The following is a 15748-nucleotide window of genomic DNA, read 5'->3' on the forward strand; positions in this document are numbered from 1 at the left end:
TGAAGACAGACAATCGTAGGTTTTTGAGAAGCAGAAGTATTGCAGACACAACAAACATGAGAAGAAATACAAATCTGACAGTCACGATCAATAGGAGGAGAAATCTAAAGAGGGGTATTGCCTCCCAGGCGCATCTCCGTCATGAAGCAGCCTCCCACGGTCTCCTCTGAAAATGGGCTCCATGCCCTAGCGTCTCCATCTCCATCCCCGTCACACGTAATCTTGCACTGAGGCCTTTGAGGGGTCACCACTGAGGTTTTCAGCAACCCACAAGCAAGAGCATGGCAGCCATTCCTTCCAGTGGCTCGCTCATGGCCACCCACAACTACTACTGGCACCGCCTGAGTTCCACTTCCAGCAACAGCTCCTGTGGAAGTGCCGACTACTCTGGGGAAGCCCTCCCCCTCCACCCGGGTCTCCCCATAGTCAACCCTGCTCACTGGTGGGTGAGCTTCTTTTTCAGGAAGTCCATGCTCCCATTCATGGCCATGGTGTTGAAGACCCCAGAGCACCTGGAATGCCCCCAGGCCTCCAGCAGCATGATCACTTGTGGCCTGGCTCATGAAGCCACGAGGACACAGTGTGGCCAGCCCAGCACAGCCAGCACCAGGCCCCTATCCTGACCAGCTGCAGGCTTCTGGAGTGCTAGGCCATCAGAAACCCTCCCCTCCCCTCCCAGCCCCAGCCCCACCTTGTAGGCTAGGCAGGCTACAGCACATGAAGAAGCAGTGGGTTCTTTTTTATTTTATTTTATTTTATTTTAGTTTAGTTTAGTTTAGTTTAGTTTAGTTTAGTTTAGTTTAGTTTATTGAATGATAATTCATTATACATATTTTTGGGGTTCAATGTTGACATATGTTGATCAAATCAATATTATTAGTATACATATTGTTACAAATTGTATTTATTCTTTATGCCCCTTGTCCAATCTCTCCCCATCCCCCTCTCCCTCCCCTCTAATTACCCTAGATTTCTTCTCTCCTTCTGAAAGAGTAATGGTTACTCTGTTGATTGGTTGCCTAGATGATCTGTCCAATGCTGAGAAGTGTGTTTAGGTCCCCCAATATTATCATAGAGCAGATGCTTCTTCTGTCACTCTGAAATGGGCTTTGTGGAGAGAGACATCTCTTCTTTTCTTTAGTCTGTGCTGGTGACTCTCCTTGTGTCGATGCACTCCAGTGGCTGGTGGACCATCTGCGTGGTGGTTGTGACGTCTAGCCGCTTTCGCGGCAGCTGTGGTTATTTATTGTGGTGGGCCACCCATGTGGAGGTTATGTTTTTGGCATGCCCCTTGGCATTGGTGGTGTGCCTGGTTGTGGGGGGGCGGGGGCGGTCCCTGGCTCTATGCCTCAGATCCCCAGGCCAGCCCCAAGGTGCTGGCACGGTGTGCCTGGGTGTGAGGGGGGGCGGGTCCGGTACCCAGCTCCATGCCTCGGCCCGCAGTAGGTTCTTTTTTTTAAAAAAAGATGACCAGTAAGGGGATCTTAACCCTTGACTTGGTGTTGTCAGCACCACGCTCTCCGAAGTGAGCTAACCGGCCATCCCTATATAGGGATCTGAACCCATGGCCTTGGTGTTATCAGCACCACACTCTCCCAAGTGAGCCACAGGCTGGCCCTGCAGTAAGTTCTTTATATCAAAACAGCAAACACCAAAAAGGAAGTGGAAAGAGCCCCACTGTCTATGCTCCAAGCCACATGCAAGCTTTCCTAACACTCCTAGACTGCCTTGCACCAAGTAGAAAATAAACTCCAAGCAGCCAGCAGCACTCTGATGGTGTGTGGGTGCATTATATGGCCCCAAGGGTCTGTCCAAAAAATTAGTGAACCCCCCTCAACCTCCTTCCTTCCTGGTGGGGGACTGGCCCTGCTCCCAGGCCACCTCTGGGATCTGGCCCAGGTTTACAAGGGTCGAGCTGTTCTGTGCCAACATAGCCAGGCCCAAGAATGGTGGGGTGCCTTGCTGCCTCTAGGGAGCCTGAGCCAGTGGGCAGTCCTGGAGCTAGACAAAGAGACCTCCAGGGCAGCTGCTCACCAGCCCAGCTCCCTACCTCGCCTGAGCAAAGGGAGGCTGGGCCTCTGAGACTCGGCTCTGGCCCCTATGGCCACTGGGGGGTGCTAAGCCTCTGGCTGTGGCTTTGGAATCCCTTAACTGGAGGGACCTGCTGCCCTCTGATGAGGCCCTCTCATCACCAGGGAGTGTGGTGGAGTGGACAGGACCAAGACTGGCCCTCCCAGCTGGTGTGGGGCAACACCTCCCAGAGGGGTGTTGCACCCCCAACCCCGGGGAGGGCCAAGACAGGCTGAGGGGTAGGGGCTGCAGGGCACTCAGGAGGGGCCTTCCTGCCACAGGTGGTCCAGCTTAAAAGTCAGAGGGCACAGGCACTGGGAAGGGTGGTTCCATCCTCCTGGCCTCGCGCAGGCAGGCTTGGAGCCCAGGGTTGGGGATGGCGTGGGTCTAGTGTCTGGTGCAGGGTCAGCAGGGGTAGGGGCCCACACAGTGAGCACGTGGGGTTGTGAGCTCAGTTGGTCCTCTGGGCTAGGTGTCCTTAACCAAGGCAGAGGCTGGCAGGTCAACTCACTGTGTCCACACACCTCATACAAGTGGCCAGCTGGGATTGACCCAGGTCTCTTGGGGGGCAGCTTGGCAAGGAGTGGGAATCAAAATGGTGGGTGATGGTTTGGTGTGAGGTCAGGGACACAGTGGGTGGAGGGGACTCTACTCCTGCCACCCCACCTCTACTCTGTGCTATAAATAGCCATAAGAGTCCACTGGTAGGCATCTGTGTGGCTTGTGGCCCCTGATGGCTGAGCCCCTGTCCTGTTTGGCCTCGGGTTGTCTGGACAGCCTGCAGGGTGGGGGCAGCCTCACTCAGGCTCCCAAGCCAGGCAGCCAGTGCTGAGGCTGGGTGGGGAGGCTCTTTCCCACCTCAGATGGGCCCAGGACAGGGAGGGTGTTCCAAAGGGTGACCTGAGCACCCTCAGTCTTTCTGGCCACAGTGTCCAGACAAGATCTGTAGAACCCCTGGCGGCAGCTGCCGATGATTGTGGTGGGAGGCCAGGGACCCCCACCAGGGTCCTGGGCACCAGCAGCAGAGCTTCACTGCCCTTGGGCCCCACCCTATCTGTCTCCATGCAGAGACTCCTGACACAACTGTGAAGTCTGGAGAGCACGCAGGGGCCTGGTAGTGAAGGGAGAGCCCAGCCAAAGCTCAGGTCCCACCATGCATGGTCCCAGGGAAGGCTCAGCATTCATCCTGATTGAGCTGATGGGCCAAAGATGAGTCCACCCTGTTTAGAAAGAGGAGCAGCTCTGGTGCCTGGAGTTTTCTGGAGTTGGAGTCAGCTGGGGAGGGTTGGCACCTTCCAAGAGCTGGTGTCTCCAAAGGCGCAGATGGGAGTAAGGGGGCAGCCTCTGCCCCAGACTGCAACTGGCGTGTGCTGTGGTCTGAACGTTTGTCGTCTCCAAAGCTCATGTGGGAGCTGGATCCCCAGTGTAGCAGTGTTGAAAGGTGGGGCCCTTAGGAGGTGATTGGATCATGAGGGCCCTGCCATCATGAATGGGTGTGGACTGGTGGCTTTATAAGCCCTTCACTATGTGATAACCTGTGTCGGCTGGAACTCTAGAAAACCCTTACTAAGAAGGCCCTCACCAAATGTGTCCCTCAACCTTGGACTTCTCAGCCCCCAAAACTGTAAGAAATAAACCTCTTTTCTTTATAAATAAAAAAATAATAATAAATTTTTAAAAAGAGGGGGTACTGAAATAAAATCCTGGCTTCCCCAGAGCATGCGGCCTGATTTGCTATATTAAATCATTATCTGTCCCAATGGCCTGATATGATAGCAGGTGGCATAATTTGAGATCCACTTACAGAATGGCTAATTCTGCCATGGCTCAGGTGGCTTTCTCAGGTCCCAAGATCCTAGGACCAAGCTTAGGGTGGTAGCATCCTACCATCTGGTGGCAGCATCTTGCCAAACCCAGGACTTTAACTTGAAACATGGACTCTAACCCCAAAGCAATGGTGTCCTGCTGAAACCAGGACTCTAACCTGAAACAGAAAATGAGAAAGCCACTTACCCCGACCAATGGTCTGGGATCAGGCAGGGCAGCTGGACCCCTGGTAGCACAATGTGACTCCCAAGAACGTGACTGTGTTCGGGAAAAGCTCTGGCCAAAAGCTCTGTCTTGACAACAGATGTTACTGGAGTCTGCGGAGGTCAGATACCTGACCTCAACCCCATCCTCTACCAGGTTCTTGATTCTGCTGCCAGAAAGAATTCAAGAGCAGAGTCAGAGCAAAAAACAAGAACAGGTTTAAAGTAAAGAATAAGAAATACACACTTCACAGGCAAAGTGCAGGCTGGCTTGAGAGTGAGCACAGCCCTACCTTCCTGGATTTTGTTTTTATAATAGGCTATTCTATACATATTCATGCTGTCTAATGAGTATTTAACTAAGGGGATGATTTCCAGTTATGTAACTGGTTATGTGATCTAGCCTTGCGCATGCTGTTTTCTTCTTTGGAGCATTCCCAGGGGCCAAATTCCAACATATTCACCACAAAATATTCAGAATATATTCAGTGCTCTCTAGCGCCTCCAATGGAAGGTCATTCAAGGATAAACTCTGTTTTATTGAGCATGCTCAACCACTGAAATTACATAAGTCTGCCTCCTGAGGTCTCAATCTCCCTGTATTGGTGCTGAAAATAGGTGCTACATGCAATAGTAACTCAGGGCCTGGAGGAGGGCTTGAGTCCTAGCAGAGTGGTTTGAGACCCAGGAGAGTAGCCTGAAACCCAAACCCAGGGAACCTCCTATCTCAGTTGAGAGCCCATGGGTCTCCATGTTACGAGTAAGGGAAGCAGTCAGCAAGATGCCAGGTGCTGATGGGAGCTGTCTTTTCCCATTCCGTAGATCAAGAGCTGCTTACTCATCCTCCAGCTTTTACTGCCTCCCTGTGGTCATTTGCTTCTCCTAGAAGCTCCCAAGAAACAGGTTTCCCACCCAACCCCCACATGGTTGGTGAAAGAGTTGGTCACCTCCAAACCTTGCATTAGGCTAGCCTTTACTGAGAGGGAGACATTTTGCTCAGTAGTGAGAAAACTTCCTCCCAAAGCATATTCGTATATGAGTATCTTCCAGCCAATTTCTTTAAAAAAAAAAACAAAAAAAACCTCACTGGATGATCAACTGAGATGCAGTCTCAGAAAACACAAACAAAAAAGAACAACAACAAAAAAAACTTTACTAGTTACAATTTTTCAAAATAAAAAGATAGGGAGAGGAGGATTCTAGGAAGATGGTGGAGTAGGAAGCACCAGAAAGCTGTCTCCCCACCTAGACAACAATTGCAGGGGTAGGATATGTCTGATGTAACTATTTTGGAATTCAGGAGTCTATTGAAGGGTTCCAGCTTCCAGGGGAAAGCATGGCTGGTTAATTTTGGTCAATTTCAGCTAGCAAAGTAGCAGCTACTCTTGCCCCAACCCATGGCAGGGAGCTGTGCACATGTTCCTGGAGTAGCTTGCAGGTGGCTTATTGGAGCCAGGGTGGGCAAAAAGGACCCAGTCCTGCAAATATTGGTATCTTCAGTCTGATCACTGATTGCTGCTTCTGATCACAGAGGTACACACAAAGAAGTGGTGGCCACTGCTGTGGCACTATCACCCCATTATTGCAAGCCCCTCCCACTCTGGCTTAAGTGACTTCCAGTGGGTTTAGAGAGTTGGGGTCTTTTTTTCTCCTCTCATTTTTCTCTTTTCCCCCTTTTGGGAGCTAGACATTGAAGACTAGAACACTCAAAAGCACCTGAATATACAGGGGGAAATTAGAAAGTCACCATGCATGCCCAGGAAAAGGTGCAGGCTCAGAAGAGACCCAAGAAAACTTAAATTTATATTCATGCTGATCACTGACTACAACAATTTTTAAAAACACTAAAAAGTAAAATGAAAAAACCAGAAAACCCTGGGGACTGGGGAGGATCTGATTTCCAGAATTACCAAGTGTCCAGTTTTCAACAACAACAACAAAAAATCGCAAGGCATACAAAGAAATAGGAAAGTATGGTCTATTCAAAGGAAAAAAGTAAACCAAGAGAAAAAAATCTTTGTCCCTGAAAAAGACCTGATGGAGGATCTATTAGACAAAGACTTTAAAACAACCATCTTAAAGATATATGAACAAAATGGAAATATCAATAAAGGGATAGGAAACCAAAAAGGAAGCCAGAAAGAAATTCTGGGGCTGAAAAGTATAATAACTGAAATTAAAAATTCACCACAAGTATTCAAAGGCAGATATGAGTAGGCAGAAGAAAGAACCAGCAAACTTGAAGATAGGACATGGACACTATTGAGCCTGAGAAAAAGAAAAAAGGTTGAACAAAAGTGAATAAAGCATTTAAGGGACCTGTGAGACAACATCAAGTGGACTAACATACACATTGTGGGAGTCCCAGAAGTAACATACTTGTAAGCAAAAGGAGAGAACAGAACTGAGGTTACTAGAAGTGGGGGAGGGGGTAAGGGAGGAATTGGTAAAGGGCCACAAAAAAAGATTACATTGTATATTGTTGAATGTACTAATTGTCCTGATTTTGGGCATCACATATTGCACACAGGTATTGATATTCAACTCTGTACCCCATAGATATGCACAATCAACGATGCTTTTTTTTGCTTTGCTCCTGGGGCATTCCCTCAAGATCAATGCATTTCTAGACAAAAGGGGAGGTGGGAAAGACAGAGCAATTAACTAATAAAAACTACCATGACTCCCTCAACACCACTCCCATACATCTGCCTTCAGAACTTCCCAACATGGCCAAAGTTCCTGCTTCACTCTCATGAGATGTTTGTGTAAGAGAAGAAAACAGAAGGAGCCCTGTGGACCCCTGAGTAAACATCAAAGGAGGAGCAACCCCCCACAATGAGATCTGGGGTGGGTGTTATGTGGAGAGATTGTCACCTCAGATGCTGTGCCAGGCAGGTCAATTTTAGGCAAAAAGACATAGGAGGTTGAGTTCCAGAAACTGACTCCCTTAAAACTATCCACATAACTAGAATGGAAACACAACATTCAATATCATTGGAATATTTTATGGCTCTACCCAAATTTTCAAGATACATTGGCTAAGAATCATGAATCAACATTTTACAAAATTTTTTTCAAATTCCATGTATTAGTCAATAAAGTAGCAAGACCTATTTTCTGGTCCTGCACCCCCCGGAAAGACTGTGCACCCCAGGAGTTTGTGTAGCCTTAGTCTGAAGACCTCTGAGCTTATCTACGAGCCCTGTCAACTAAAGAAATTTACACAATCCTTTTTCCCTTTCAACCTAATGGCTCTTGTCTGGAGTAAAAGTTTTGTATACCAGAAGTAGCATCAAAGCAAAGAATGCCTTTGGCAGGTCACATACAAGGAAATGGAAGAGAAGAAAACCACAATGATACAGTCAAAAACTCCAGTCCCCGTTTCACCTGTAAAGTGCTTAGTGTAGTGACTGGCAGTCAATGCTAAAATGAGAGGTGAGCCATCTAAACAGACACATTTGATATGCATGAACTCCAGTCCGGCTCTGAGGCTCAAATGTAGGGGTTTAGTATCTTGGTTACTGCTGCTGCTGAGCTAACAAGATGAGACTCTGAGCTAGAGCCTCCAGTCCCCCAGAAAATATGCACACACCACGTACCAGCCCTGGGCTGACCCAGTGCCCGCTCCCTCATCTGATTGCTCAAGGACACCACTGTGCGATGGAAGGGAGAGTCCATGGTGGGTGGGCTGGGAGACTGCCAGTCATCCCGGGTGGCCACTCAAGTCCCCCACTCTCGATGGGAAGCTGAGATCTGATGAAGAAAGGGCAGAGAAAGGCTCAGAGCAGAGGAAGAGGCTGGCAGGCTCTCCCCTCCCGTCTGCCTAGCCTGACTGAAGTCCCTGGAGAGCGGGGCCTCTTCTGGCTACCCATGAAGATCCAGGTAGATCTGGAGTCAGGCAGACCTGGGCACCCAGCATGGCCCTTCCCTGACCCACTGAGTGACCTAAGACAGTCACTGGGTTACCGCTCTGCCTTGTTCAGTAGAAGCATGGGGATTAGACCTGCCTTGCCTGATTATCTCATGTTTAACCAAGATGCTCAGTGGAAACCACCCCCACAGCTCATCCTGGCTGCCTTGGATTTATATCCCTCCCCGGGCTCCCATGCCCCCCTCCCTTGCTTTTATAATCCAACTCATGTTGGTTCAGCCTCTTCCCGTATTTGATTTCATCCTCACTCCCATCCTGAGAGCTACCTTTTCATTAACTCCATGCAATGAAGTCAGGACTTCCCCAGGCTAAGACATTTGTGGAATACAAGGGATCTTCAAAAAGTTCATGGAAATGGGCCAGCCACCAAACAACAACAACAACAACAAAACTATAATGAATGATGAACTCAGAGAGTGTCTCACCCTTTCCCATCTTGGAAGCACATTTATAGCAGCTGCATCCAGGAGCCCTCCTGTGTCCATTGCTCTGGCCTCCAGCCTGCCCCTCTTGGACAGAGAGCTCAGCCATCTGGCTTCCTGTCAGACATGAAGTGGCCCAGAGCCAGCAGGGCCACTAGAGGTTATCCAACATGACACTCCCTCTTAGAGACAGAACCCAGGTTGTCAGAAATCTGACCATGCTGGCAGAACCAAATCCAGGCTTTGTGCCCTACACCATCCAGAAACCGTAAGACTTCTGAGAGCAGTGTGGGGTAGGGGCACTCACCTTAACCCAGATGCTTTTACCAGCCAAGCACTGGGCAGCGTGTTTTCATCTAATCCCCCTAACAACACCATTTGGGAGATACTTTACCAAGGAAGACACAGAGGCATGGAAAGCTTTAAAAACCGGACTGGTCTGACCCAAAACCCTTGCTTTTTACACTGCACCACTAAAACATTCTTCTGCCCCTCCTACTAATGAGTTCCATCCTAAATTCTTCACTTTTACCAGCAGCAGTAGCAGCAGCAGTAACAGCAGCAGTCTTTCAGGCTTCTAGGCCAGCAGCCTAGCATCCATTTTTAGCTCTTCCTTCTCCTTCACACTGGCAGCCGGTCTGTGGGCACGGAACCCAGCCCTGGAGGGCTGGAGGAAACCGCAAAGGGCATCCAGTACAGCTGCCCACGCAACACTTGGATTTCCTCTAAATGGTCCTGGTGAAGATGCTGCCCAGGCTCAGCCTAAACACAACCCCCACCTGCGTGCCAGGTAGCCCGCCACTTCCTGACATGACTTGTTACATCTTGAAATGATTATGATGTTCAAAAGTCTGCTTAGGTAGAGCTGAAATTTGCTTTCCTGTTGCCTCTGCTCCTCACTCTCCTCCCCACCATGTATTGTTTCTGGTCATAGTTTTTTTCCTGGGGTTGCACAGAATCAACCTGCCGCCTTCTCCATCTTAGCCCTTTAAATGTGAAAGCTATGATCAGGCTCCCAGAGGGTAAGCATCCCCTATTGCTCCATAGCCAGTCTGGCCCCTCCTCCAAATATGCTCCAGTTTATCTAAATCAAGTGTTGCCTATGGGCCAATGCCTATGGGGGATCAAGCAAGTGATATGAGTGAATGAGGTGGGTAGAGCATGACAATGGGGAATAGTGGGGACTGCAGCAAAGAGGAGTTTCAGCAAGTTGCTGGCACACAGAAGTGAAACCCCAGCATTGCCAGATCTTCTCATTTTCAAGTAAAAACAAGAAATTTGAATTTGGATTGAAATGTCCTGATTTTTTAAGTTGGTAATTAATTTTAAAAAACAACACTATATGAATCGACACTGTGCAGACAAACAAAAACCTATGAGCACCAGTATGCAACCTCTGGTCTATAGGTATCTCAAAATGTGCTGCCTAAAACTGGATGTGACACTCACAAGTGGTGGTTGACCTGTCTCATCAATCCTTCCTTGGGAAAACTTAATCCCTCCCTCTTGATGGCCACTATTTCATGTATTCACTGTCTCTCACCAGGCTCAGGCCTGCAGCGTCCTGACTCTCTCCCTCTTCAGCCCCTCCTCCTCTTCAGCCCCTCCTCCTCACCACTGCCTGGTGCACTCCCACAACCCGAGCCCCTACCCCAGGCACCTACTGTAGTCAGATTTCAATCAGCTAGACCCAGCTCCTCCTGGAGAGCAAGCAGGCCAGGACCTGGGTTAAACACCCCCTTGGCTTCTCCCCTCTCTTCTGATAGAAGTGGGGTTCCTCCTAGCCTGACAATTACTGCATACCTTTGCTCAAGCCAAGCCTGTTCTCTGGGGGTGCCTCCCTGACCCCATTTTCCCCAGGCTCAGGTTTAACTCTCTCTGAGGACTTCCCAGCTTATCACCCCACAGTGGTTTCTCCTCTCCTACCTGGCCAATGCCACATCTGTAAAGTGTGGAAAATGGTAGACCAACCTCAAAGAGTGTTTGAGGAATAAATGAGGTGACTCGTGTCAAGTGCTTGGAGCAGAACCCGGCACACAGGAAGTGCTTGATGAACATTAGCACAATTAATTATTAATATTATTACTATTAATATCCCATTTAGCACTGAATCCACATGCTGTCTTGTGTGTTCTTTCACATTTGCTAATCATATCTTGCCAACCAAGTGATGAAACAGAAGTAACCCTGGACGTGGAGGCCTGCAGACCTGGTTCTGAATTCCATCTCCCTCATGGTTTACGCTGGTGAAGTCATATAACCTCTCTTGGCCTCTGTTTCTGTGTCTGTAAAATGGAGCTAATGATTCCCACTTCTTCAGGTTGTGATAACGATCACATGAGGCAATGTCTGCAAAAGCTCTAAGTAAACTGGGAAGAAATGCTGTAAGAACGACAATTTCCGGAGAGGAAATTCCAGACTAGCTACTGCATTGCTGGGATCAAGGGCCAAGTGGTTCTGTCTTTGATCAGACCTAGAATGTTGCATGCAACAAATAATTCTTGACCAGGTACTCTCTGCCAGGCATTGTGCAGCTACTGCAAAGATGAAGCCCTAGCCTTCAAAGTGAAGGTGGTAAAGTACATTTGTAAAGTCACCTCTACACCTCTCTACCGCTCTCCACCACTCCCCACCGCTCCGTCCCTGGCTGCTCTCCATGTAGGTGGACCCTTCTCACCCTCACCTGGTATTCCCAGGCCTCCTGACTTCCTTTCCCAGATCTGCCCACTCCAGTCAATCCTCTCACTGTTGGCTGCATGATCTATATTCCTGCAACACATTCATTCATTCACTCATTCATGCATTACAGTTGTTTGTTCAGTTATTTCCATGTGTTCTGGAAATAAAACAGACCAAAATCCCTGCCCTCATGGGTTTTCCATTCTAGTAAAATATAGATTTCATTACGTACTTATTTGCTTTAAAAACAACACTGGTTTTTCAATTATTTATGCTAGAGTCAGAAGTCTTGAGTGTGGCCTCCAGTTGGGCTCTACCTTCTTTCAGCCCTCCCCCACCCTTTCCAGGAAGGAAAGGTCCTGGGTGCTCCAAGTGGGCTACACCCCCTCAGATGCAGTGACTTTGCTCAGGTTATCTTCTCAGTCTGGAAACTCCTCTTAGAGGTTAGAGGCAGCTGAATGTTTTCTCAATCCAGCTTGCAGCATGGGTTGGGGTCCTCTCCCACCCAGGAGCTCTTGTGACAGACAGTGGATACTCACCTGAGGTCCTGGCAAAGAGTCTTTGCTTGACCAAACTTTACTCAGGCTCCTTCTCCTATGCCCACCTGTGTACTTCCTCGTAAAAATCCAGTTTTAGCAAGAATCCTGCTAAGTCAGTTTGGCCAGAAGCCTCCACCATGATATCGGATCACTCTCAATATCTGATCACTCTCAATATCTGATCACTCTCAATGTCTGCTCAGGTCCCTCATCCTCCGCCATCCCCCAGGTGATGTCCGGTCACCCTGGCCTGTTCAGCAAGAATCCTGTTAGGTCACTTTAGCCAGAATCAACCTCACCCTCAATGTTTCCTCTTAGACATTTTCCATCCACTGACCCGCACCCTGCTCCTTGGCTATACATTCCCACTTGCCCTTGCTGCATTCAGAGTTGAGCCCAGTCTCTCTCCCCGACTGCAAAACCCTGTTGCGGTGGTCCCTGCATCTATCGTGATGGTCCTGAATAAAGTCTTCCTTACGGTACTTTAATAAGTATAAAATAACACTTTTTTAATTTAATACTCCCCAAAGTCATTTTCCTTGTTGTTTCCCCAGCATCTATTTAGTGGATGTTTAGCCATGGGTGGGTGTGTGTGTGTTTTAAGAAAAGAGCTGGTAAGGGATATAAATAGTTTTGGGAATGGCCAGAGGAGAGAGGCAGGGGAGATAGCAGACAGGGTCTCCTGGAGGACAAGCCTGTAGCCTGAGCCTGGATGAATGATCAGGATATGACCACAGGAAGGAGAATTACCTGTTGGGCAGACGGAACAGTGGGTGCAGAGACGGAGAGGCCAGAAGCATGGGACCTGCTAAGGAGCCATCCAGTGTCCCCTAGGCCAGGAGAGGAAGGTGAGAAAAGGAAGGGAACAGGGGAAGAAAGTGGCAGGGAGGAATTATTGCCTGAATGGGAAAGGCCCTGGATGTCAAGCTGGGGAATCTGACCCTAGCTGGTTAGGGGTCAAAACTTCAATAGGGACAGGACAGGTTATGGCGATGAATGAGGCCCAGGCAAGGGAGGAGGGGTGAAGAATAAGACCTTCCTAAAAAGGAAAGGCACTCTTAGCTCCTGGTGATGGGGCCAAGTAGAAAACTGTGCTTGGGGCTGCCACAGCATCACGTTTTTTAAAAAGAGAAGCCAGAAACCCAGTCTTTATAGTCAAGTTTCCTGACTGAAAACACTACCTCCACCACCAAACGAAACATGTTCTCAGGTCTTTGCACCCTCTGGGGGCAGGGCTTTAGATGGCAAGATCAGAGATAATGCATTGGCCTGATGATAACCTGGTGACTGAAGTAGAAAATGGCCTGGGGAGGGCCATAGCTGGGGAGGGCCAGAGCGGAGCACCCAGCCCCCTGAGAAGGGGCTGCCAGAGCTGAGGTTGTCCAGGTGAGCCTGAGACAGGACTGGGGATAAAAAGGAGGGGAGAGCTGGGAGAGGGGTAAGATTGCCAGACCAAAACAGAACTTCCAGTTAAATTTGGATTTCAGATAAACAACAAAAATTTTAAGTATAAAAAATAACTGGGGGCCAGCCCATGGCTCACTTGGGAAAGTGCAGTGCTGATAACACCAAGGCCATGGGTTTGGATACCATATAGGGATGGCCGGTTCGCTCACTGGCTGAGCGTGGTGCTGACAACACCAAGCCAAGGGTTAAGATCCCCTTACCCGTCATCTTTAAGAAAATAATAATAATAATAAAATAACTGGTTAGTCAGAATGGTGGTGGGTGCCTGTGGCCCCAGCTACTGAGGAGGCTGAGGCTGTAGGATCGCTTGAACCCAGGCGTTCAGTACCCTATGTCAATCGGTATCAAAAAGTTCGGCATCAATATGGTGACCTCTAGGAGCAGGGGACCACCAGGTTGCTTAGGGAAGGGTGAAACGCGCCAGGTCTGAAAGGGAGCAGGTCAAGACTCCCCTGCTGATCCATAGTGGGATGGCCCCTGTGAACTGCTGCTGCAATCCAGCCTGGGCAACATAGCAAGACTCTGTCTCTTTAAAACAAAACAAAACAAAACAAAAAACTTGATTGTTTATTTGAAGTTGCAGTTTATCTAGATGTCCTATATTTTTGCTAAATCTGGCCATCCTAGAAAGGGGTCATATGGCCATGGAACTGAGAGCACTTGACAAAGAACTGAACACATGAGCAGCACAGGCTCAATAAACGTCTGGGGTGGGACAAGACAGGACAGCAGTGTCTCCCTGGGTCTCGGTCCCAGATGGACGCCGCCATCCCGGACGAACCAGCCGGCTGAATCACAGAAGCCTCCACTCTGCCTCCTTCCCCCAGGCCATTCTCTGCCGGTGACCCTTAGGTTGGGCTCAGGAACAACGAGAGGACCCTGTGCGCCTGGACAGAGGAAGAAGACGGGATCTCGTCGCTTCCCGGGGGCCTCTGCCTCCTGCAGGGGAGGACGGCTCGCCCCGCCCCCCGCTGCACCCCCAGGACCTCGCGGCAGCACGTGGCGCCGGCCCCAGCCCCGCCCCGCGGGGACCCCCCTCCCCGGCAAGGGCTCATGGTGGACGGGGGCGGGGGTCCTCGCCCGGTTTCCTCCAACCCATCTGCCAGCCCCTCTTCTTCCTTCACCTGCCTTCACATCTGGCAGTCCCGCCAGCTCTGACCTTGAGCCCTGTCCTCTATTCTCTACGGACGATCTGGTCCTTGCCTGGGACTTCAATGACCATCAATATGCTGAGGACTAAAGCAGAATATTTTTTCCCTTGTCTGTGGGAAACCCGAGGGTATTCTGACCTGCCGTACTGTGCATCCTCTCGTGCCCGCCCCTCTCCCCTCCATTTTCCTCCCCTCCCTCCCTGTCTCCCTTACTCTTTCTCTTCCCCTCTGTCCCTCCTTTTCCCTCCCTCTCTTACCATTTCCTGGTATTCATCAACTATTATTTTTTCTCTCCATTTCTGTCTTGTTCACAAAACTGCTCAAAAATTTCTCCAGGATTCCCTAGTAAATGCATACAAATGATCACACTTCCACCCAATGCCGCAAAATGAAACTGACCTCAGCTGAACCTGCGATTGACTTAAAGAAGCCAGAAAAGCCAAATCTTCTTGCCATAACTTAGATCTTCAAAATCTGACTCAGAAAATTGGGCTTGGTAAGAGCCGCAAAAGGAAATGCAAACTGACTAACAAAGAAATCGATTTTGTCTAAAAATTAGATTCAATAAAATTAAATTGAAAAGAGGTAATACCCATGGAAATAATTTCAGCAAAATAAATGATTTAACTGTGCTGTATTTACATTTTTATCTAGAAATTAATTGGCCTAAATGCAATTTATTCCAAAAATTCTGTATTGACAAAAGAAAAAAAAATCATTAGTGTTGTCAAAAATTCGAATTAAAATATTTCTATTCAAGATGACCAAAGGGTCAAAACAGGGTCAAAATGCTCTCTACCTGTTGAAGACTCCCAGCTTTATATATTTCTGCCTGAACTCCTGACTCAAATATGCAACTGCCCATGGAACATTCTCACTTGGACATCCCAAAACCTTATCAAATATATATGTGATAAGCCAAACTGCTGACCCACAGCCAAACTGCTGACCTCTCATCAACTTATTCTTCCTCTCACATAACCTTGTCTCAGACTGGGACCATCACCCATTTGGTTACTCATGCCAGAACTCAGAGTATCCCCCTCCTCACCTCCCTAACCCACCCAAACACAATATAATACCAAGTCCTATCAACTGAACAGCCAGAGTGTCCTCAAATCTGTCCTTTTTCCAGCTCTACCTCCAACACCGTCATCCAACCTCATGGTATCTTCCCCATGCTCTCCCTACAACTGGTCTCCCCACGACCACTCTTGAACCCTCTGCTCCATCCTCCACACCCTCAGTTTGATAGTTTAAAAAGCAAACCGAGACCTCTCTTTTCAGTGGACAGACTAGTTACTTTGGTGAAAACAGCTAAAAAGGCTGGTCAAATGTTTTAAAAATGTATACACACACACACACACACACACACACACACACACACATACATACATACATACATACATACATACATACATACATACATACATACATACATACAAACACACACTGC

The 15748-nt window shown here is 48.7% G+C and overlaps 1 protein-coding gene across 1 annotated transcript; it reads left to right on the forward strand.

The window, feature by feature from the left end:
- Window positions 1-281: 281 nt before the first annotated feature.
- LOC134366740 (pancreatic progenitor cell differentiation and proliferation factor-like) lies at window positions 282-623 on the forward strand. The gene has a single exon (XM_063083136.1). It carries the CDS (start codon window positions 282-284, stop codon window positions 621-623), a length of 342 nt encoding a protein of 113 aa, XP_062939206.1.
- Window positions 624-15748: the final 15125 nt, after the last annotated feature.

The sequence above is a fragment of the Cynocephalus volans genome, chromosome 2 (genome assembly GCF_027409185.1).
Source record: "Cynocephalus volans isolate mCynVol1 chromosome 2, mCynVol1.pri, whole genome shotgun sequence".
Taxonomy (NCBI): domain Eukaryota; kingdom Metazoa; phylum Chordata; class Mammalia; order Dermoptera; family Cynocephalidae; genus Cynocephalus; species Cynocephalus volans.